The sequence below is a fragment of the Somniosus microcephalus genome, chromosome 4 (genome assembly GCF_052327205.1).
Source record: "Somniosus microcephalus isolate GS21.2 chromosome 4, FLI_Smic_1.0, whole genome shotgun sequence".
NCBI classification, from domain to species: Eukaryota; Metazoa; Chordata; class Chondrichthyes; order Squaliformes; family Somniosidae; genus Somniosus; species Somniosus microcephalus.
Window position 1 is genome coordinate 112,856,752 of NC_140990.1, and position 24,123 is coordinate 112,880,874.

Genomic DNA, 24,123 nt, shown 5'->3' on the forward strand with positions numbered 1-24,123 from the left:
ACTGCTTTGGAAGATTTCACCATAGCAACCGCAACTACAAGGTTAAATCTTAGACTGGAACTTAATCTTTGGTTAAACAAATTGTTTTTGTTCTTCTCAGTTTTTTTTTTTACACACCAGCTTAACTTAAATTAGTTCAAAGTTTTTCCAATTCTGGGGGCATAATCTTATTTGCATTCTTAAAACTTCCAAAATCCAAGACAAGACAAAAGGGTTAAATGCTTTTTTTTTAACACAGAGAAGTGGGTGGAGCTAAAACACACAACAGACATTTTTCTTTTTTTTTAAGGACATACTTTCAGACAAAGGAATATTGTAAATTCTTAAACATTCATAGTCAGGAAAATATTAACACTTTAACACACTTTCACACAAACTAAAATTCCAGCATTTTTTAAGGTTCCTTTCACTCAGCAAATCTTGTATTTCATTTGCCTCAGCACAGATGTTAATAACTTCCATGTTCGTAAAGCTTTAAGTTTTTTTTCCCTTTTTTTTTTAAATCTGTGACTCAGCAGCTTTTCCTGGCTTTTCCCACAAAGCGCTTTTCCCACCCAGCACTTTTCCAACCCGAGAGTTTCTAAACTCCTCGGGTCTGTTTGTACCCTAAAACTCGTCCTATTGGTCCACACCTGAAGCCTGTTGCTCCTTTACTCGCTGTTCTTTATAACACCGGTACCCCGATCTGCCCCGCGGACACGTTAAGGGTGAATGTTGCTACCCACCCCCTCCGTGTATGTCGTTGCGGAAGATCGATCAGCAGTCCGGTGGTATCCCACTTCTGACACCAAGCTGTAAGCGAGGAAAATCTGAATGGTAAAACAGAACTAACAGACTCAGGTGTTAACCAGATCAATAGTTTATTGCGAGTGCACACGGGTGAACCACCTCAGCCAACCCCAGGTGGAGGCACCGTTCTCAGAGGAAAAGTGACAATACAGCTTAGTTTATACAGTTTATTAGGCAACACCCACTTATTACTAATGGGGTGTATACATGGGAATATTGATACTTCATTGGTTTACATGGCTAATCAATCAACTATTAAGCCTGTCCTTCAAACTCTCATACCCCCTGAATACATCAGTAAAAAGCTTGTCGACTGTAGGAGGCTTCATATTTATGAGCTATCTCTTACTTTTGTTATCTATATGGGAAAGTATTTTCCAGCAGAGACATGGCTAGCTGGATAGAAAACCACTTTGAATTATGCAGCTGGCTGACTACTTCTTCAAGGCCTTATTTGCTGCTACTTCTTAATCATGCCTTTGTACTCTTATCTCTTCCAAGAACAGGCTCTTTCTAAACAGTTTCAAGGTTATAATAACAAGCAACATTTCTGAATGCCTTTGGTCAGCTAAATTTTATTTATGTTAGTCTAAAAAGGCTTAATATAGCCAAGTATTCTATGATGCTTTGCGTTTCGTTTCCCAGCTAACAAGACTAAATGGTACCTTTCAGATAGTTTTATACCGGTCGAATATTGAGGACCCCTTTATATCCCTTAAACCAAATTTTATCCTAACAACATAATCTAGTTGACAGATTCAAGCTCATGTTTAACACTTCAATTAACAATTTCAAAATGCACATCATTGTATAATACATTTCCTGATTCAATTACTTCTAGTCCATATCATCAATTTTAATTTCACAAACAAATTATGCCCAGACTTTGTGATTTTACAAAGAAGACAAAAGTAACAATTGCGTTTGGATGCGAGTCATTTATCTTCCCCTTCGAGCAATGTGTCTTGGAAAATAGGATTACACAGGATATACGGCACAGAAACACCATTCGGCCCAACCAGTCCATGCCGGCGTTTATGCTCCACTCGAGCCTCCTCCCGTCTTTCCCCATCTAACTCTATCAGCATAAACCTCTATTCCCTTCTCCCTCATATGCTTGTCTAGCCTCCCCTTAAATGTATCTATACTATTCGCTTCAACCACTCCCTGTGGTAGCGAGTTCCACATTCTCCCCACTCTCTGGGTAAAGAAGTTTCTCCTGAATTCCTTATTTGATTACTTGGTGATTATCTTATATTGATGGCCTCTAGTTATGCTCTTCAACACTAGTGGAAACACTCTCTCTGTATCTACTCTATCAAAACCTTTCATAATTTTAATAACCTCTATTAGGTCACCACTCAGCCTTCTTTTTTCCAAGAGAAAAGAGACCCAGCCTGTCCATCCTTTCCAGACAAGTATACCCTCTCATTTCTGGTATCATCCTTGTAAATCTTCTCTGCACCCTCTCCAGTGCCTCTATATCCTTTTTATAATATGACGACCAGAATTGTACGCAGTGCTCCAAGTGTGGTCTAACCAAGGTTCGATACAAGTTTAGCATAACTTCACTACTTTTCCATTCTATAACAATTCAATTCTACAACAATCGATCCCAATAATTTAACCCAATAACTGCAACATACGATGTCTGCCGATAACGGGAGATAAATTCTTAAAACTGCTGGATCTCTTGCTCTGCCATCAACCTCTTTTCAAACTGGAGCTGGCATTGCCTAATATGGTCGTCTCTGGCTACTGCACAGTCCAGAGACACAAGTCTGCATTTTCTTCAACACACATCAACAACGTTAGAAGCAGGTAAAAACACTGTGGCTTTCCTGGGGCAGCACAAACCACTAGTCTCCAGATTTTTCTTATCCCAACATCATATTTCTGATCGAAACATTCTGTGATGAAAATATCCAAGGCCAGTTGGTTGCAAACACCAGCTGTTGCTCAGTGAAATCTCTCTCTCTCTCTAATGATACCAACCACATTTTCCCCGATATCGAATGAACTAAACATGGACACCTTTCAGAAGATGAATTGACCGAGGTCCATATGCCAAAACCCCTCTCATCTTCCATTCACTTCAATTGAAAGGAAACCGACAGATTGGACCAGTCAGGATTTGAAAGATATTTACAACAGAATCGAGATGTTCTTAGAGTCGGGATCTTTCTCTACTCTGTCCACTCGAAGAGTTAGATAACAGACTTTCTCCTGTGAATATAGAGCTGGGGTATTGGGCCATGATATGTTCACTTGTTCATCTTGTTGACTCTAAATCTTTACCAATTATTTGATGTGATCTGTTTACTTGTACGTATTTTTTTTAAATACACTTGCTGAGTGGATTCAAATTCAAATTGAAAGCAGGTTTGCAGGCGTGATGCTCTATTCACACATCGAAGGTGAGAGAGATGCTGTGGGACACACGCTAAGTCCAGTAGCTGAAAGTGATTAACAGACTGGGTTTTGTGTTTGGTGATCCCACGAATGTTACCGAGACCTTCCCTGGATACCAACGGTAGGAGACACACTCTGGAAGGTATGGGGAGCTGGGACTTGTCCATGACAGTAACCGAAGGTATGCGAACTGAAATAATCTCGAGTTCGAAAGGAGAAAAGGCTCAAAAATGGAGCAGTCAGTAACAGGACATCAGTTAGTCTCCTCTTATCTTGGAGACATCAAATATCGACATACTGTGTTATTTGAAATATCAAAATATTAAACTCCGGCCCAGTTACAGGGGTTATTAACATCAGCAGAAACAAACTCCAAATGTCAGAATGAACATGATTCAGCCGGGATGTGATTAACATCAGCAATAAACAGCAGAATCCAACCCCTGCAGTCACTTGTGAACACGCTGGTGTCTCAGCAGGTGGGATGAACAAGTTAATTCCTTCCCATACTTAGAGCAGGTGAACGGCCTCTCCCCAGAGTGAACTCGCTGGTGTCACTGGTGGGATGAACAAGTGAATCCCTTCCCACAGACAGAGCATGTGAACGGCCTCTCCCCAAAGTGAACTCGCTGGTGTGTCAGAAGGTTGGATGACTGAGTGAATCTTTTCCCACAGACATAGCAGGTGAACGGCCTCTCCCCAGAGTGAACTCGCTGGTGTGTCAGAAGGTTGGAAGACTGAGTGAATCTCTTCCCACAGACAGAGCAGGTGAACGGCCTCTCCCCAGAGTGAACTCGCTGGTGTCTCAGCAGGTGGGATGACCGAGTGAATCAATTTCCACACGGAGCAGGTGAACGTTCTCTCCCCAGTGTGGACTCTCTGGTGTTTCAGCAGGCTGGATGAAAGAGTGAACCCCTTCCCACAGACAGAGCAGGTGACCGGCCTCTCCCCGGTGTGAACTCGCTGGTGTCTCCGATGGTGGGATGAGTTATTGAATCCCTTCCCACACACGGAGCAAGTGAACGGACTCTCCCCAGTGTGAACTCGCTGGTGTTTCAGCAGGTTGGATGACTGAGTGAATCCCTTCCCACACTCAGAGCAGGTGAACGGCCTCTCCCCAGTGTGAACTCGCTGGTGTCTCAGATGGTGGGATGAATTATTGAATCCCTTCCCACACACGGAGCAGGTGAACGGCTTCTCCCCAGTGCGAACTCGCTGGTGTGTCAGCAGGCAGGATGACAAAGTGAATCCCTTGCCACACTCAAAGCAGGTGAACGGTCTCTCCCCAGTGTGTACTCGCTGGTGAGTTAGAAGGTTGGATGAACAAGTGAATCCCTTCCCACACTCAGAGCAGATGTACGGCCTCTCCCCGGTGTGGCTGCACCGATGAATTGCCAGCTCAGACGGGTAATTGAATCCCTTCCCACAATCCCCACATTTCCAAGGTTTCTCCGTGGTGCGTGTGTCCTTGTGTCTCTCCAGGTTGGACGATCAGTTGAAGCCTCGTCCACACATAAAACACATGTACGGTTTCTCCCCGCTATGAATGGAGCGATGTTTTTTTAGGCTGTGCAACTTGTTAAAGCTCTTTCCACAGGCAGTGCACTGGAACACTCTCACTCGGGCGTGTGCGTCTCGATGCTTTTCCAGTCACACTGATGTTTGAAATATTTTCTCACAGACAGAATAGAAACATTTCTCCTTCCACATTCAAAGGCCGATGATATTCTGGCCCTGATGAATCGAGTGACTGTCAGATCTTGACGTGATGGTTAGTTTGTGTTTCTCGTCTGCAAATCCACCCCTTCTAATACCCTGTAAAAGGAGTTTACAACACTCATGACTGTAAATACAGGATAGAAATTCAGAGAAGAAAATTCTAGTTTCATTGGAACATTCTTTCCTCTCTTGTTCCCCCAAAGCTGCAAATCCCCCTCCCGCACATTGTCCCTCTGCCCTGCGTTAAAATCCAAAACTATCGCACATCTGAACACAGCTTGTCTTCTGCTCCCAGTTTTCTCCCCTACCATTGGCACTCACTGGTTCTCCTCCCCTGAAGGTGCTGACCCTGGCTGGGTTCATTTCTATGCTCACTGGTTTCACTCCCTCTCCTCCCCTGAAGGTGCTGACTCTGGCTGGGTTCAGTTCTACACTCACTGGTTCCCCTCTTTCTCCCCTGAAGGTGCTGACTCTGGCTGGGTTCAGTTCTACAGTCACTGGTTCCCCTTCCTGACCTCCCCTGAGGGTGTTGACTCTGGCTGAGTTCAGTTCTACATTCTCTGGTTCCCCTCTCTCTCGATCCCTGAAGGTGCTGACTCCGCCTGGGTTCAGTTCACTCACTGGTTCCCCTCCCTCTCCTCCCCTGAAGGTGCTGACTCTGCCTGGGTTCCGCTCACTCACTGGTTCCCCTCCCTCTCCTCCACTGAAGGTGCTGTCTCTGCCTGGGATCAGTTCTACAATCACTGGTTCCCCTCCCTCTCCTCCCTTTATGGTGCTGACTCTGGCTGGGTTCAGTTCTACGCTCACTGGTTCTCCTCTCTCTCCTCCCCTGAAGGTGCTGAGTCTGGCTAGGTTCAGTTCCACACAAATACAAAAAGAAAATACTGCAGATGCTGGAAATCTGAAATAATAAACAGAAAATGCTGCAGACAATCAGCAGATCAAGCAGCATAAACGTTTCAGGTCGATGACCTTTCATCCAGTTCTGACCTGGGGGGGGGGGTCTGGTAAAGTAAGGATGATACCAATCGACTGCATCAGGGCATAGAAAGGCTTGCAGAATGGGCAGACAAGTGGTAGATGAAATTTAATACAGAGAAGTGTGAGGTGATGCATTTTGGCAGAAGGAACAGGGAGAGGCAATGTACACTTAATGGCACAGTTTCAAAGAGTGTGCAGGGGCAGAGGGACCTGGGAGTTAATGTGCACAGGTCCCTGAAGGTGGCAGGACATATTGAGAGAGTGGTTAACAAAGCCTATGGGATGTTGGGCTTAATAAATAGAGGTATTGAGTACAAAAGTAGAGAAGTTATGCTGAACCTTTATAAAGAGCTGATTAGGCCACAACTGGAGTATTGCGTCCAGTTCTGGTCACCACACTTTAGGAAGGATGTGAAGGCCCTTGAGAGGGTGCAGAGGAGATTTACCAGAATGGTTCCAGGGTTGGAGGATCTTAGTTGCAAGGACAGGTTGGAGCAGCTGGATTTGTTTTCATTAGGGCAAAGGAGGTTGAGGGTGATTTGATAGAGGTGTACAACATTATGATGGATTTTTGGATAGGCTAGACAGGGAAAGGCTGTTCCCACTAGTTGATGCTACAAGGACTAGGGGGACATCGATTTAAGGTTTTGGGCAAGAGATACAAGGGAGATGTGAGGAAAAACCTTTTTATGCAGGGAGTGGCGAGTGCCTGGAATTCGCTGCCGACGTAAGTGGTGGAAGCGGAGACACTCAATGTTTACAAGGGGAGACTGGATAGGCATTTCAGGGAAATAAACTTGCAGGGCTACGGGGTTCGAGCGGGGTAATGCGACTGACTGGATTGCTGTACAGAGAGCCGGCACGGACTCGATGGGCCAAATGACCTCCTCTGTGTCATTAAGACTCGATGATTCCTCCTCTGAAGGTGCTGAGTCTGGCTATGTTCAGTTCGACACTCACTGGTTCCCCTCCCTCTCCTCGCTTGAATGTGCTGACTCTGGTTGGGTTCAGTTCTACACTCACTGGTTCACCCTCGCATCCCCTGAAGGTGCTGACACTGGCTGGGTTCAGTTCCACACTCACAAGTTCCCCTCCCTCTCCTCCCCTGAAGGTGCTGACACTGGCTGGGTTCAGTTAACTTACTGGTTCCCCTCCCTCTCCTCCCCTAAAGGTGCTGACTCTGGCTGGGTTCAGTTCTACACTCAGTGGTTCCCCGCCCTCTCCTCCCCTGAAGGTGCTGACTCTGGCTGGGTTCAGTTCACTCACTGGTACCCCTCCCTCTCCTCCCCTGAAGGTGCTGCCTCTGGCTGGGTTCAGTTCACTCACTGGTTCCCCTCCCTCTCCTCCCCTGAAGGTGCTGACTCTGGCTGGGTTCAGTTCACTCACTGGTTCCCCTTCCTCTCCTCCCGTTAAGGTGCTGACTCTGGCTGGGTTCAGTTCTACACTAATACAAAAAGAAAATACTGCAGATGCTGGATATCTGAAATAAAAACAGAAAATGCTGGAGACACTCAGCAGATCAGGCAGCATCTGTGAAGAGAGAAACAGAGTAAACGTTTCAGGTCGATGACCTTTCATCCAGTTCTGACCTGAGGGGGTCTGGCAAAGTGAGGATGATATCAATCGACTGCAACAGGACATAGAAAGACTCGCAGAATGGGCAGACAAGTGGTAGATGGAATTTAATACAGAGAAGTGTGAGGTGATGCATTTTGGCAGAAGGATCAGGGAGAGGCAATATACACTTAATGGCACAGTTTTAAACAGTGTGCAGGGACAGAGGGACCTGGGAGTTTATGTGCATAGATCCCTGAAGGCGGCAGGACATATTGAGAGAGTGTTAACAAAGCATTGGGGTGTTGGGCTTAATAAATAGAGGTATTGAGTACAAAAGTAGAGAAGTTATGCTGAACCTTTATAAAGCGCTGATTAGGCCACAACTGGAGTATTGCCTCCAGTTCTGGTCACCACACTTTAGGAAGGATGTAAAGGCACTTGAGAGGGTGCAGAGGAGATTTACCAGAATGGTTCCAGGGTTGGAGGATCTTAGTTACAAGGACAGGTTGCAGCAGCTGGATTTGTTTTCATTAGGGCAGAGGTTGAGGGTGATTTGATAGAGGTGTACAACATTATGATGGGTTTGGATAGGCTAGACAGGGAAAGGCTGTTCCCACTAGTTGATGCTACAAGGACTAGGGGCCACAGATTCAAGGTTTTGGGCAAGAGCTACAGGGGGATGTGAGGAAAAACCTTTTTATGCAGGGAGTGGTGAGGGCCTGGAATTCGCTGCCGACGTAACTGGTGGAAGCGGAGACACTCAATGTTTACAAGGGGGCTGGATAGGCATTTGAGGGAAATAAACTTGCAGGGCTATGGGGTTCGAGCGGGGGAATGGGACTGACTGGATTGCTGTACAGAGAGCCGGCCCGGACTCGATGGGCCAAATGACCTCCTCTGTGTCATTAAGACTCCATGACTCCTCCTCTGAAGGTGCTGACTCTGGCTATGTTCAGTTCCACACTAACTGGTTCCCCTCCCTCTCCTCCCCTGAAGGTGCTGACTCTGGCTGGGTTCAGTTCTACACTCACTGGTTCCCCTCTCTCTCCTCCCCTGAAGGTGCTGACTCTGGCTGGGTTCAGTTCTACACTCACTGGTTCCCCTCCCTCTCCTCCCCTGAAAGTGCTGACTCTGGCTGGGTTCAGTTCTACACTCACTGGTTCCCCTCCCTCTCCTCCCCTGAAGGTGCTGACTCTGGCTGGGTTCAGTTCACTCACTGGTTCCCCTCCCTCTCTATAAAAGGCTATAAAAGGCTCCAGAAATCAGGTAAGGCCTCAGAGCGTCGGCAGGAATTCAGCGGTGGCAGCGGGGCTATAAAAAGGCTCCAGAGACCAGGTAAGGCGTACCAGTCTCCGAACTCGGAACTCAGAGGGAAGGAGAGCAGTAAAAAATAATCGAAGTGCGACGTCACCAGAAAGCAGGTAAGTGATTGTTTGGTGAGTATTTCTCTCTTTTTAAACTTAAACTCTGCGGTTTATAGTTTCTAAGGTGTGATATGCATCATCTAGAATCAGGGCAGAGGGTATTTAAAAATAATATTGATAAATTTAATTAATTACATAGAATGGGAGAGCAGGTGATGTGTTACTGCTGCAATGTGTGGGAGCTGGTGGACACCATTGATGCTCATGGTGATCACATTTGCAGTAAGTGTTGGCTGCTCGAGGAATTCTGGCTCCGTGTTGATGAGCTGGAGTCCAAGCTTCAAACACTGCGACACATCAGGGAGGGGGAGAGTTACCTGGACTCTGTGTTCCAAGAAGTAGTCACACCAATTAGATTAACTAATTCAGATGTAGTCCGTGGTCAGGGACAGGAGGGTGTGACTATGAGTGAGGCAGGTACGGGGCTCCAGGAGGTAGTGTTGGAGGAGCCGCAGCCCTTGCTCTTGTCCAACAGGTTCGAGGCTCTTACTCCCTGTGAGGACAGGAGCAGGGACTGCAGGGAGGATGAGCAACCTGGCCACAGCACCGTGGAACAGGTGGCGATTCAAGTGGGGGGAGTAAAAAGAAATGTTGTAGTGGTAGGGGATAGTATCATAAGGGGGATAGATAGGGTTCTTTGCAGCCAAGAGCGAGAGTCCCGAAGGTTGTGTTGCCTGCCCGGTGCCAGGGTTAAGGACATCTCCTCTGGGCTGGAGAGAAACTTGGAGTGGGAGGGGGAGGATCCAGTTGTCGTGGTCCATGTTGGTACCAACGACATAGATAGATAAGGAAAGAGGTTCTGCTAAGGGAGTATGAGCAGCTAGGGGCCAAATTAAAAAGCAGAACCACAAGGGTAATAATCTCTGGATTACTACCTGAGCCACGAGCAAATTTGGCTAGGGTAAATAAAATCAGAGAGTTAAATGCGTGGCTGAAAGACTGGTGTGGGAGAAATGGGTTTTGCTTCTTGAGACACTGGCACTAGTACTGGGACAGGAGAGAGCTGTTCCGTTGGGACGAACTTCACTTGGCCAGTGCTGGGACTAGAATCCTGGCAAATCGAATAACTAGGGCTGTAGAGGGAGCTTTAAACTAATTCGTCGGGGGGGAGGCTTCAAGAGAGCAAAAAATAAAAATGTCAGCGGAGAAGGCAATAGAGGAAAGTAGCAGTGGGGAAATTAAAAACCAGAGCGTGTCAGGAAGGGACAGAATATATAAAGGTAAAATAGTAAAGGGGGTAAAAGCAGGAATAAATTGTCACAAAACATATTTAAAAGTTCTTTATCTGAATGCACGCATTTGTAACAAAATAGATGAGTTGACGGTACAAATAACTACATATGGGTATGATCGGGTGGCCTTTACAGAAACATGGCTGCGAGGTGACCATGACTGGGAACTAAACATCCAGGGGTATTTGACTATTAGGAAGGAGAGGCAGGAAGGAAAGTGAGGTGGGGTGGCTATGTTAATAACGGATGGAATCACTGCAATAGTGAGAAATGATATTGGGTCAAAGAATCAGGAAAGTGAAACAGTTTGGGTGGAGATCAGGAATAATAAGGGGGAAAAGTCACTGGTGGGCGTAGTCTATAGGCCTCCTAACATTTGCAACTCTATTGGTCGGAGTATAAATCAAGAAATAGTTGGGGCTTGTAATAAGGGAACAGATATAATCATGGGAGATTTTAACTTTCATATTGACTGGACAAATCAAATTGGGCAGGGCAGCCTTGAGGAAGAGTTCATAGAGTGCATTAGGGACGGGTTCCTTGAGCAGTATGTTACTGAACCAACCAGGGGGCAGGCAATCTTAGATCTGGTCCTGTGTAATGAAACAGGATTAATAAAAAATGTCCTAGTAAAGGTTCCCCTTGGAATGAGTGACCATAACATGGTTGAGTTCCAAATTCAGTTGGAGGGTGAGAGAGTTGGATCTCAAATCAGCGTACTAAGCTTAAATAAAGGAGACTATGAAGGTATGAGAGCAGAGTTGACTAAAGTGGACTGGGAAATAGATTAAGGTGTAAGGTGGTACAGGAGCAGTGGTGTACATTCAAGGAGATATTTCACAACATTCAGAAAAATATATTCCACTGAATAAAAAGGGGCGTAAAAGAAAAGACAGCCATCCGTGGCTAAGTAAAGTAATAAAGGATAGTATCCGACTAAAAACACGGGCATATAAAGTAGCCAAATCTAGTGGGAGGATAAAAGATTGGGAAGCATTTAAAAGCCAGCAAAGAATAACTAAAAGATTAATTAAGAAAGGGAAGATAGATTATGAAAGTAAACTAGCAAAAAATATAAAAACAGATAGCAAGAGTTTCTACAGTTATATAAAAAGAAAAAGGGTGGCTAAAGAGAATGTTGGTCCCTTAGAGGACGACACCGGGAAATTAGTAGTGGGGAACATGGAGATGGCAATTACGCTGAACAAATATTTTGTTTCAGTCTTTACAGTAGAGAAAATTAAAAATATCCCAACACTGGACAAACAGGGGGCTATAAGAGGGGAGGAGCTAAACATGATTAAAATCACTAAGGAGATGGTACTCGGTAAGATAATGGGACTTACGGCGGATAAATCCCCTGGACCTGATGGCTTACATCCTAGGGTCTTGAGAGAAGTAGCGGTAGGGATTGCAGATGCATTGTTGGGAATTTTCCAAAACTCCCTGGATTCAGGAAAGGTCCCAGCAGATTGGAAAACTGCTAATGTAACGCCCTTATTTAAAAAGGGAGGTAGACAAAAGGCTGGAAACTATAGACCAGTTAGCCTAACATCTGTGGTTGGTAAAATGTTGGAGTCCATTATTAAGGAAGCAGTAACAGGACATTTGGATAAGCATAATTTAATCGGACAGAGTCAGCATGGTTTTATGAAAGGGAAATCATGCTTGACAAATTTGCTCGAATTCTTTGAGGACGTAACAAACAGGATGGATAAAGGGGAACCAGTGGATGTGGTGTATTTGGACTTCCAAAAGGCATTTGACAAGATGCCACACAAAAGATTACTGCACAAGATAAAAAATCACAGGATTGGGGGTAATATACTGGCATGGGTGGAAGATTGGCTATCTAACAGAAAAGAGAGTTGGGATAAATGTTTCATTCTCGGGCTGGCAATCAGTAACTAGTGGTGTTCCGCAGGGGTCAGTACTGGGACCCCAACTCTTTACAATCTATATTAACGATTTGGAGGAGGGGACCAAGTGCAACGTATCCAAGTTTGCCGACGATACAAAGATGGGAGGGAAAGCAGTGAGTGAGGAGGGCATAAAAAACCTGCAAAAGGACATAGACAGGCTAAGTGAGTGGGCAAAAATTTGGCAGATGGAATATAATGTTGGAAAGTGTGAGGTTATGCACTTTGGCAGAAAAAATCAAAGAGCAAGTTATTATCTAAATGGAAAGAAACTGCAAAGTGCTGCAGTACAAAGGGATCTGGGGGTCCTGGTGCATGAAACACAGAAGGTTAGTATGCAGGTGCAGCAGGTGATCAGGAAGGCCAATGGAATCTTGGCTTTTATTGCAAGGGGGATGGAGTATAAAAGCAGGGAAGTCTGGCTTCAGTTATACAGGGTACTGGTGAGGCCACACCTGGAATACTGCGTAGTTTTGGTTTCCATATTTAAGAAAAGATATACTTGCTCTCGAGGCAGTTCAGAGAAGGTTCACTCAGCTAATTCCAGAGATGAGGGGGTTGACTTATGAGGAATTCAGAAGAATGAGAGGCGATCTTATCGAAACATATAAGATTGCGAGGGGGCTTGATTGGGTGGATGCGGGGAGGATGTTTCCACTGATGGGTGAGACTAGAACTAGGGGGGCATAATCTTAGAATAAAGGGCTGCCGTTTCAAAACTGAGATGAGGAGAAACTTCTTCACTCAGAGGGTAGTAAATCGATGGAATTTGCTACCTCAGAGAGCTGTGGAAGCTGCAACATTAAATAAATTTAAAACGGAGATAGACAGTTTCCTAGCTGATAAGGGAATTAAGGGTTATGGGGAGCGGGCAGGGAAGTAGACGTGAGTCTAGGGTCGGATCAGCCATGATCCTTTTGAATGGCGGAGCAGGCCCGAGGGTCAGTATGGCCTACTCCTGCTCCTACTTCTTATGTTCTTATCTTATGTTCCTCCCCTGAAGGTGCTGACTCTGGCGGGGCTCAGTTCTACAGTCACTGGATCCCCTTCCTCTCCTCCCCTGAAGGTGCTGACTCTGGCTGGGTTCAGTTATACCGTCTCTGATTCCCCTCTCTCTCCACCCCTGATGGTGCTGACTCTGCCTGGGTTCAGTTCTACACTCACTGGTTGCCCTCCCTCTCCTCCCTTTATGGCGCTGACTCTGGCTGGGTTCAGTTCTACACTCTCTGGTTCTCCTCTCTCTCTGCTCCCCTGAAGGTGCTGACTCTGGCTAGGTTCAGTTCTACACTAATACAAAAAGAAAATACTGCAGATGCTGGATATCTGAAATAAAAACAGAAAATGCTGGAGACACTCAGCAGATCAGGCAGCATTTGTGAAGAGAGAAACAGAGTAAACGTTTCAGGTCGATGACCTTTCATCCAGTTCTGGCCTGGGGGGGTCTGGCAAAGTGAGGATGATACCAATCGACTGCAACAGGACATAGAAAGGCTCGCAGAATGGGCAGACAAGTGGTAGATGGAATTTAATACAGAGAAGTGTGAGGTGATGCATTTTGGCAGAAGGAACAGGGAGAGGCAATATACACTTAATGGCACAGTTTTAAAGAGTGTGCAGGGACAGAGGGACCTGGGAGTTAATGTGCATAGGTCCCTGAAGGTGGCAGGACATATTGAGAGAGTGGTTAACAAAGCATATGGGATGTCGGGCTTAATAAATAGAGGTATTGAGTACAAAAGTACAGAAGTTATGCTGAACCTTTATAAAGCGCTGATTAGGCCACAACTGGAGTATTGCGTCCAGTTCTGGTCACCACACTTTAGGAAGGATGTGAAGGCACATGAGAGGGTGCAGAGGTGTTTTACCAGAATGGTTCTGGGGTTGGAGGATCTTAGTTACAAGGACAGGTTGGAGAAGCTGGATTTGTTTTCATTTGAGCAAAGTAGGTTAAGGGTGATTTGATAGAGGTGTACAAGATTATGATGGGTTTGGATAGGCTAGACGGGGAAAGGCTGCTCCCACTAGTTGATGCTACAGGGACTAGAAGGACACAGATTTAAGGTTTTGGGCAAGAGATACAAGGGAGATGTGAGGAAAAACGTTTTTATGCAGGGAGTGGCGAGGGCCTGGAATTCGCTGCCGATGGAAGTGGTGGAAGCGGAGACACTCAATGTTTACAAGGGGAGACTGGATAGGCACTCGAGGGAAATAAACTTGCAGGGCTACGACGTTCAAGCGGGGGAATGGGGCTGAATGGACTGCTGTACAGAAAGCCGGCAAGGACTCGATGGGCCAAATGACCTCCTCTGTGTCATTAAGACTCTATGACTCCTCCTCTGAAGGTGCTGACTCTGGCTATGTTCAGTTCCACACTAACTGGCTCCCCACCCTCTCCTCCCCTGAAGGAGCTGGCCCTGGCTGTGTTCAGTTCCCTCGCTGGTTCCCCTCCCTCTCCTCCCCTGAAGGTGCTGACTCTGGTTGGGTTCAGTTCTACATTCATTGGTTGCCCTCCCTCCTCCCCTGAAGCTGCTGACTCTGGCTGGGTTCAGTTCACTCACTGGTTCACCTCCCTCTCCTCCCCTGAATGTGCTGACTCTGGCTGGGTTCAGTTCACTCACTGGTTCCCCCCTCCTCCCCTGAAGGTGCTGATTCTGACTGGGTTCAGTTCCACACTCACTGGTTCCGCTCCCTCTCCTCCCCTGAAGGTGCCGACTCTGGCTGGGTTCAGTTCTACACTCACTGGTTCCCCTCTCTCTCCTCCCCTGAAGGTACTGACTCTGGCTGGGTTCAGTTCCCTCACTAGTTCCCCTCCCTCTCCTCCCCTGAAGGGGCTGACTCTGGCCGGGTTCAGTTCTACACTCACTGGTTCCCCTCCCTCCTCCCCTGAAGGTGCTGACTCTGGCTGGGTTCAGTTCTACACTCACTGGGACCCTGAAGCCTCGCCCACCAATGGTTACTTTGCAAACATGGCCGCGCATGTGCTATACCGCTCACTGAAGCAAAATTGCGACACACAAAACTTCAGCTTTCCTTTACAAAGATGGTCACCGTTAAATCAACAGAAAATGCTGGAAAAACTCAGCAGGTCAGGCAACATCCGTGGAGAGAAATTTGAGTTGACGTTTCGGGTTTGACCCTTCTTCAAAACTGGAGAGAAAAGGAACTGGATCGAAGGCAGGGCTGCGATCGTACAAAAGAATAAAAGAACCAAAAGAAGTAAAAGAGATTAGAAGCTAGACGAGATGGTAATAGGCTGGGATTAGGTGTAAAGTGTACTGGCAGGGCAAAAGATAGCTGCCAGGTGTGAGAGAGAAACAAAAGGAAAGGGGGGGGGAGGAAAGGAGTGGAAAAATATAAGTAAAAATGAAATAGGGGCCGAGGTTATGATCTGAAATTGTTGAACTCGATATTGAGACCAGAAGGCTGCAGAGTGCCTAATCGGAAGATGAGGTGCTGTTCCTCGAGTTTACATTGAGCTTCCGTGGAACAGTACAAGAGGCCAAGGACGGTGAGGTCCGAGGGGGAATGGAGCGGTGAATTGAAATGACAGGCAACCGGAAGCTCGGGGTCACCCTTACGGACTGAATGGAGGTGTTCAGCAAAGCGGTCACCCAATCTGCGTTTGGTCTCCCCAATGTAGAGGAGACCGCATCGTGAGCAGCGAATACAGTATACTAGATTGCGAGAAGTACAAGTAAATCGCTGTTTCACCTGGAAGGGGTGTTTGGGGCCCTGGACAGTGGGGAGGGGGGAGGTATAGGGGCAGGTGTTACATCTGCTCCGCTTGCACGGGAAGGTGCCAGGCGAAGGGGAAGGGCTTTTTGGGGTGATAGAGGAGTGGACTGGGGTGTCTCGGAGAGAGCGGTCCCTGCGGAATGCTGAAAGGGGAGGGGAGGGGAAGATACGTTTGGTGGTGGGATCACTTTGGAGGTAGCGGAAATGCCGGAGGATGATCCGTTGAATGTGGAGGCTGGTGGGGTGAAAGGTGAGGACAAGGGGAACCCTATCGTGGTTCCGGGAGGGAGGGGCAGGGGTGAGGGCAGAGGTGCGGGAGATAGAACTGACACGGTCGAGGGCAGTGTCAACCACGGTAGAGGGGAATCCTCGGTTGCGGAAAAAGGAAGACATGTCTGAAGCACTGGTGTGGAAGGCGGCATCGTCGGAGCAGATACGGCGGAGGCGGAGAAACTGGGAGAATGGAATAGAGTCCTTACAGGAAGCGGGGTGGGAGGAAGTATCATCCAGGTAGCTGTGGGAGTCAGTGGGCTTGTCGTAAATATTGGTCGATAACCTATCCCCAGAGATGGAGATGGAGAAGTCGAGTCCCCTCCCTCCCGGAACCACGATAGGGTTCCCCTTGTCCTCACCTTTCACCCCACCAGCCTCCACATTCAACGGATCATCCTCCGGCATTTCCGCTTCCTCCAAAGTGATCCCACCACCAAACGTATCTTCCCCTCCCCTCCCCTTTCAGCATTCCACAGGGACCGCCCTCTCCGAGACACCCCAGTCCACTGCTCTATCACCCCAAACAGCCCTTCCCCTTCGCCTGGCACCTTCCTGTGCAAGCGGAGGAGATGTAACACCTGCCCCTATACCTCCCCCCTCCCCACTGTCCAGGGCCCCAAACACCCCTTCCAGGTGAAACAGCGATTTACTTCTACTTCTCGCAATCTAGTATACTGTATTCGCTGCTCACGATGCGGTCTCCTCTACATTGGGGAGACCAAATGCAGATTTGGTGACCGCTTTGCGGAGCACCTCCGTTCAGTCCGTAAGGGTAACCCCGAGCTTCCGGTCGCCTGTCATTTCAATTCACCGCTCCATTCCCACTCGGACCTCACCGTCCTTGGCCTCTTGTACTGTTCCACGGAAGCTCAACGTAAACTCGAGGAACAGCACCTTATCTTCCGATTAGGCACTCTGCAGCCTTCTGCTCTCAATATCGAGTTCAACAATTTCAGATCATAACCTCGGCCCCTATTTCATTTTTACTTATATTTTTCCACTCCTTTCCTCCCCCCCCCCTTTCCTTTTGTTTCTCTCTCACACCTGGCAGCTATCTTTTGCCCTGCCAGTACACTTTACAGCTAATCCCAGCCTATTACCATCTCGTCTAGCTTCTAATCTCTTTTACTTCTTTTGGTTCTTTTATTCTTTTGTCCGATCGCAGCCCTGCCTTCGATCCAGTTCCTTTTCTCCCCAGTTTTGAAGAAGGGTCAAACCGGAAACGTCAACTCAAATTTCTCTCCACGGATGTTGCCTGACCTGCTGAGTTTTTCCAGCATTTTCTGTTGTTATTTCGGATTTCCAACATCTGCAGTATTTTGCTATCGTACTAGTGGTCACCGTTAACCTGGGCCTAATATGGGAAAAAGCCTCGGAGCTGCATACGGGGAACCTGAAGGTTCTCAATCGGGGCTTGCGGCCTACGCTAGGTGTTTATGAAGCTCACCCGCCGAGTGCGTTACCTCCCTGCACCCCGCTGATCCGTAATCGGTGCGAAAACCACGTCTCCACGCTCTGTCCGTTTCCACCACTCGCCTGGGTCTGATCATAGTGACACTGCGCATGCTCCAACTACAGGCGGGCAATGCGCCTGCGCACTGGCCTCCTCCAGTGTCAATGGGCACATTGTCCCCGCGGGGCATACTGGGGAACAGCGCTGTCATTATGAATGGAGAATGAGTTTCTGTGATCCCATTGAGGGAAACTTTATCAATAAATCCGGGCGTTGTGCCATGGTTCAGTCCTGGATGTGATTAATAACAGAATCCAAACCCCTGTAGTCACATGTGAACTCACTGGAGTCTCAGCAGGTGGGGTGAATTTCTTCCCACACACAGGATATTGAAACAGTCTCTCTCCAGTATCAATGCGCTGATCGTGCATCAGCTGCTTTGAACTTTGAAAGTTTTTCTCACAATCAGAGTATTTGCAGCAACTGTTCTCAATGTGGACACTCAGGAGTATCAACAGCTGAGACAACGGAGTCAATCCCTTCCCATACGTGAAGTATCTAAGCCGTCCCTCTCCGGTGTGACTGCTGTGTCAGTAAATGTGATGATCGATTGAATCCCTTTCCACTTACAGAGCAGTGAATGCATTGTCCCCATTAATCTCTTTCCACACTCACCTGGTGAACTGTTTCGATGAGTTTGCCCCTCATACGGGCAACTGAATCCATTCCCACTGTCCCCACATTTACATTGTTGATTCAGGTGGGTGTACGAGTCTCACAGGCTAGACGATTTGCTAAAGGTGGACCCACACATAACATGTGTGCTGTTTCTCCCCGCTGTGATTGTTGTTTTTTTCCTTCCATATCCAAATGCCAAAGATATTCAGCTCCTGATGAATCCAGTGAATCTGTCAGATCTTGAAGTGATGCTTGGTTCGAGTTTCCATCTGCAGATCCTCCCCTTATAATACCCTGCAAATGGTGGTTACAGCATGATAGAAATTCGGAACAGACAAAGCTTGTCTCTACACATTTTTTTTCACTTCTGACCCTCCTGAACTGTAAATTCTCGATTTTAAAAATTCTACCTCCATCCTTACTGTCTAAAAACAACATTCATGACACCATCTGTTATTTTGTTTCTCCCCTTCTCTCCAGAGGAACTGAATCTGGCTGAGTGCAACAACAACTTGTACTTATATAGCGCCTTTAATATTGTAAAACGTCCCAAGGTGCTGCACAGGAGGGTAATAAGACAAAAAAATTGACATCGAGTCACATAAAGAGAACCATTAGGGCAGATGACCAAAAGATTGTTCAAAGAGGTAAGTTTTAAGGTGCATCTTAAAGGAGAGGTAGCGAGGTGGCGAGGTTTAGGCAAGGAATTCCAGAGCTTAGGGTCGAGGCAACAGAAGGCATGGCCACCAATGGTTGAGCAATTATACTCAGGGATGCTCAAGAGGGCAGAATTAGAGGAGCGCAGATATCTCGTTGGCATTATGGGGCTGGAGGAGATTACAGAGATAGGAAGGGGCAAGACCATGGAGGGATTTGAAAACAAGGATGAGAATTTTGAAATTGAGGCATTGCTTAACCGGGAGCCAATGTAGGTCAGCGAGCACAGGGTTGATGGATGAACAGGACTTGGTGCGAGTTAGGACACGGGCAGCCGAGTGTTGGATGGCCTCAAGTTTATGTAGGGTGGAATGTGGGAGGCCAGCCAGGAGTGCACTGGAATAGTTAAGTTTAGAGGTAACAAAAGCACAGATAAGGGTTTCAGCAGCGGATGAGCTGAGGCAAGGGCAGAAACGGGCGATGTTATGGAGGTGGAAAAAGGCGGTCATTGTTATGCTGTGCATATGTGGTCGGAAGCTCATTTCAGGGTCAAATATGACACCAAGGTTGTGAACAGTCTGGTTCATCCTCAGACAGATGTTGGGCAGAGGGATGGAGTCAGTGGCTAGGGAACAGAGTTTGTGATGGGGACCGATAACAATGGCTTCAGTCTTCCCAATATTTAATTGGAGAACATTTCTGGAGTATTCTGTCCAATTCTGAGCACCACACCTTAGGAAGGATGTGAAGGCCTTAGAGAGGGTGCAGAAAAGATTTACAAGAATGCTTCCAGGGACGAGGGACTTCAGTTCCATGGATAGACTGGAGAAGATTGGATTGTTCTCCTTAGTGCAGAGAAGATTGAGGGGAGATTTTATAGAGGTGTTCAAAATCATGAGGGGTCTGGACAGAGTATATAGAGAGAGAAACTGTTCCCATTGGCGGAAGGGTCGAGAAAAAGAGGACGCAGAATTAAGGTGATTAGCAACAGAAACAAAGGTGATGTAAGAAAAAGCTTTTACGCTGCGAGTGGTTAGGATCTGGAATGCACTGCCTGAAAGGGTGGGGGAGGTAGGTTCAATCGTGGCTTTCAAAAGGCACTTGGATAAGGACCTGAAGGAAAAAAATGTCAGGACTCCGGGGAAAGGGCGGGGGAGTAGGAATAGCTGAGGTGCTCTTCCAGAGAGCAGGCATGGGCTCGACGGGCCGAATGGCCACATTCTGTGCTGTAACCATTCTATGATTCAAAGTATTGATACAGTTAATCTTCATTTATTCCTATTTTAATAACTTTTGATGAATGTGGCCCTCGCCAAGGGCCAGGATATCAGATTTGACCCACCATGGAAAATGAGATTGACTCCCCTGCGGTAGACAATGTCAACCGCATTCCCCCTCATCCCCCAACCCAGCAACTTCTTCACAAAACTCAAGCAATTTGGCCTTGTTTTCTGGAAACCATGTTGAATATCTCTAATGGCTCCTTCCCTTTCCCCGTGATGGAAAACAGCATCTCTTAGGATCCCTTCAGGCACCTTCCCTGTGATCGATATCACAATGATGGGCCTCCAGTTCTCTTAGGATCCCTTCAGGCACCTTCCCTGTGATCGATATCACATTGATGGGCCTCTAGTTCTCTTAGGATCCCTTCAGGCATCTTCCCTGTGATCGATATCACGCTGATGGGCCTCTAGTTCTCCTAGGATCTCTTCAGGCACCATCCCTGTGATCGATATCACACTAATGGGCCTCTAGTTCTCTTAGGATCCCTTCAGACACCTTCCCTGTGATCGCTATCACACTGATGGGCCTTTAGTTCTCCTAGGGTCTCTTCAGGCACCTTCCCTGTGATCGATATCACACTGATGGGTCTCTAGCTGTCTTAGGATCTATTCAGGCACCTTCCCTGTGATTGATATCACACTGATGCGCCTCTAGTTCTCTTACGATCCCTTCAGGCACCTTCCCTGTGATTGATATCACACTGATGGGCTTCTAGTTCTCTTAGGATTTCTTCAGCCACCTTCCCTGTGATCGATATCGCACTGATGGGCCTCTAGTCCCTGGCTTTGATTTGTCCCCAATTTGGAAAATGGGAACTACGTGAGCTACCTTCCAATCTCAGGGAGCAATCCCTGACTCTACTGAGCTGAAGTCACGGGCAAGGGGCTCACAGAGCACCTATCCAATCACTTTAAACACCATTGGGTGGAAATCCTCTGGACCTTACAGGCCTCAAGATTAACTTGCACGGGGACATTGCTGTCAATGAAGAGACGAGATAGACCAAAGTGCCATTTGGCCCTCTCAGTGTGGCCCTGAAGGACTGTGTCCAGGCTGTAGTTCTGTTCCCGCCGTACGATCCTCCCCCCAGACTGTCGTTTCTGAGCTCCAGCCAGGTGATGCTAAACACTCAGGTGGGAATGACAAAAATCAAGAACAATGTGTTTAAAGAAAACTGATTTATTGGACATATATCCAAATATTAAACTCCAGCCCAGTTACAGGGGTTATTAACATCAGTAGAAACAAACTCCAACTATCAAATTGAACACAATTCTGTCCTGGATGTAATTAACAGCAGCAACAACAGCAGAATGCAATCTCTGCAGTCACTTGTGAACTCACCGGTGTTTCAGCAGGTTGGTTGAACAAGTGAATCCCTTCCCACACACGGAGTAGGTGAACGACCTCTCCCCAGTGTGAACTCTCTGGTGCTGCAGCAGGTGGGATGACTGAGTGAATCCCTTCCCACACTTGGAGCAGGTGAACGATCTCTCCGCAGTGTGAACTCGCTGTTGTGTCAGCAAGTGGGACGACCGAGTGAATTCCTTCCCACGCTCAGAGCAGGTGAATGACCTATCTACAGTGTGAACTTGCTCGTGCTGCAGCAGGTTGGATAAACAAGTGAATCCCTTCCCACACCCAGAGCAGGTGAACGAACCCTCTCTAGTATGAACTCGCTGGTGTGCCAGCAGGCTGGATGACTGAGTGAATCCCTTCCCACACATGGAGCACGTAAACGGCCTCTCCTCAGTGTAAGTGCGCTGGTGTTTCAGCAGGTGGGATGAACACATGATTCCCTTCCCACACTCGGAGCAGGTGAATGGCCTTGCCCCGGTGTGAACACGCTGGTGTGTCAGCAGGTGGGATGACTGTGTAAATCCCTTCCCACACTCTGAGCAGGTGAAAGGCCTCTTCCTGGTGTGACTGCGCTTGTGTCTTGACAGGCCAGAGGATCGGCTGAAGCCTCGCCCACACAAAGAACACTTGTACGGTTTATCCACGCTCTGAACGGTGCTTTCTGCTACCATGCTAAAAGGTCCTGATGAATTGAGTCAGTCTGTCAGAACTTGAAGTGATGTTTGGTTTGAGTTTCCCGTCTGCAAATCTTTCCCTTCTAATACACCGTAAAATGAATTTAAAACAGCAAAAAGGGAGGGTGAGAGAGAACCCACAGAAACACAAAGGCAGGTTGTGAAAGCGAGCTGAATGAATCTGGGAATTTGTGGGACCAGCCCTAGAAAAAAGTGACCATGAAAGCTGCCAGATTGTCATAAAAATGCAACTGGTTCAGTAATGCCGTTCAGGGAAGGGAACCCGCCATCCAGTCTGGGCCTACACAAGACTCTGGCCTCTATGGGAGGAGAGAGAGTGAGGTGGGAGGGGGAGGGGTGAAATAGTGACTTTATACATCTGCAACTCAACTAGAACTTTGACAGCACCTCCCAAACACGGGACCTCCACCAGCGAGAAGGACAAGGGCAGCAGGTGCATGGGAACACCATCACCTCCCAATTCCTCTCCAATCACACACTATCCTGACTTGGGCATATATCGCCGTTCCTACATCATCGCTGGGTGAAAATCCTGGAACTGCTCACCTAACAGCATTCTGAGAGTACCTTCACCACACGGACTGCAGAGGTTCAAGAAGACGGCCCAACGTCACCTTCTCAATGGGCAACTGGGGATTGGCAATATATGCTGGCCTTGCCAGTGACATCCATATTGAATGAATTTAAAAAATCTGTATATTAAAAATGGATTGAAAGCCTCTACAGAAATACTTGTTTCTCTTTTACACTGTACGGACAGTGTCTGTTTAGGGACTGTACATGGGGATTCCAACCCTGGGACTGTACATGGGGATTCCAACACTGGCACTATATATGGGGATTCAAACCCTGTGACTGTACACAGGGATTCTAACCCTGGGACTGTACATGGGGATTACAACCCTGGGACTGTACATGGGGTTTCCAACCCTGGGACTGTACATGGGGATTCCAACCCTGGGAATCTACATGGAGATTCTAACCCTGCGACTGTACATGGAGATTCCAGCCCTTTGTCTCTACATGTGGATTCTAACCCTGGGACTGTACATAGGGATTCAAACCCTGGGACTGTATATGGGGATTGTAATGCTGGTACTGTACACGGGCAGTCTAACCCTGGGACTGTACAAGGGGATTCTAACCCTAGGGCTGCATATGGGGATTCCAAACCTGGGGATTCTAACTCTGGGATTGTACATGGGGATTACAACCCTGGGACAATAAGTGCGGATTCTAAACCTGGGACTGTACATGGGGATAATAACCCTGGGACTGTACATGGGGTAGCCAAACCTGGGGATTCAATCCCTGGGACTGCACATGTGGATTCTAATCCTGGGACTGTATATGGGAATTCAAACACTGGGACTGTACATGGGGATTCTAAGCCTGGGACTGTACACGGGGATTCCAACCCTGTGACTGTACATGGGAATTCAAGCACTGGGACTGTACACGGGGATTCTAACACTGGGACTGATAATGGGAATTCCAACCCTGCGACTGTACATGGGGATTCCAACACTTGGGCTGTAAATGGGGTTCCAACCCTGGGACTGTACATGGGGATTCTAAAGCTGGGACTGTACATGGGGATTCCAACACTGGGACTGTACATCGGGATTCTAACCCTGGGACTGTACAAGGGGATTATAATCCTGGGACTGTACATGGGGAATCTAACCCTGGTTCTTTACACTAGTATTTGAACCCTGGGACTGTACAAGGGGATTCAAACCCTGGGACTGTACATGGGGATACCAATCCTTGGACTCTACATGGGGATTCCAACACTGGGACTGTACATGGGGATACCAACCCTGGGACTGTACATGGGGATTCCAACACTGGGACTGTACATGGAGATCCCAACCCTGGAACTGTACATGGGGATTCCAATCCTGCGACTGTACAGGGGGATTCCAACACTGGGACTGTACATGCGGAATCCAA

The 24,123-nt window shown here is 47.4% G+C and overlaps 1 protein-coding gene across 1 annotated transcript in view; it reads right to left on the bottom strand.

Annotated features, from left to right (window-relative positions):
* Window positions 1–3,132: 3,132 nt before the first annotated feature.
* LOC147119676 (uncharacterized) overlaps window positions 3,133–24,123 on the bottom strand; it is a 188,857-nt gene continuing 167,866 nt past the window's right edge. The window contains exons 2-3 of the mRNA XM_085984130.1: window positions 21,622–21,792; window positions 3,133–4,692 (exon numbers count right to left, since the gene is read on the bottom strand). Of these exons, the coding sequence (XP_085840256.1) occupies window positions 3,712–4,692; window positions 21,622–21,792 (1,152 nt within the window). The 3' untranslated portion in view covers window positions 3,133–3,711. The remainder of the gene's footprint in view (window positions 4,693–21,621; window positions 21,793–24,123) is intronic.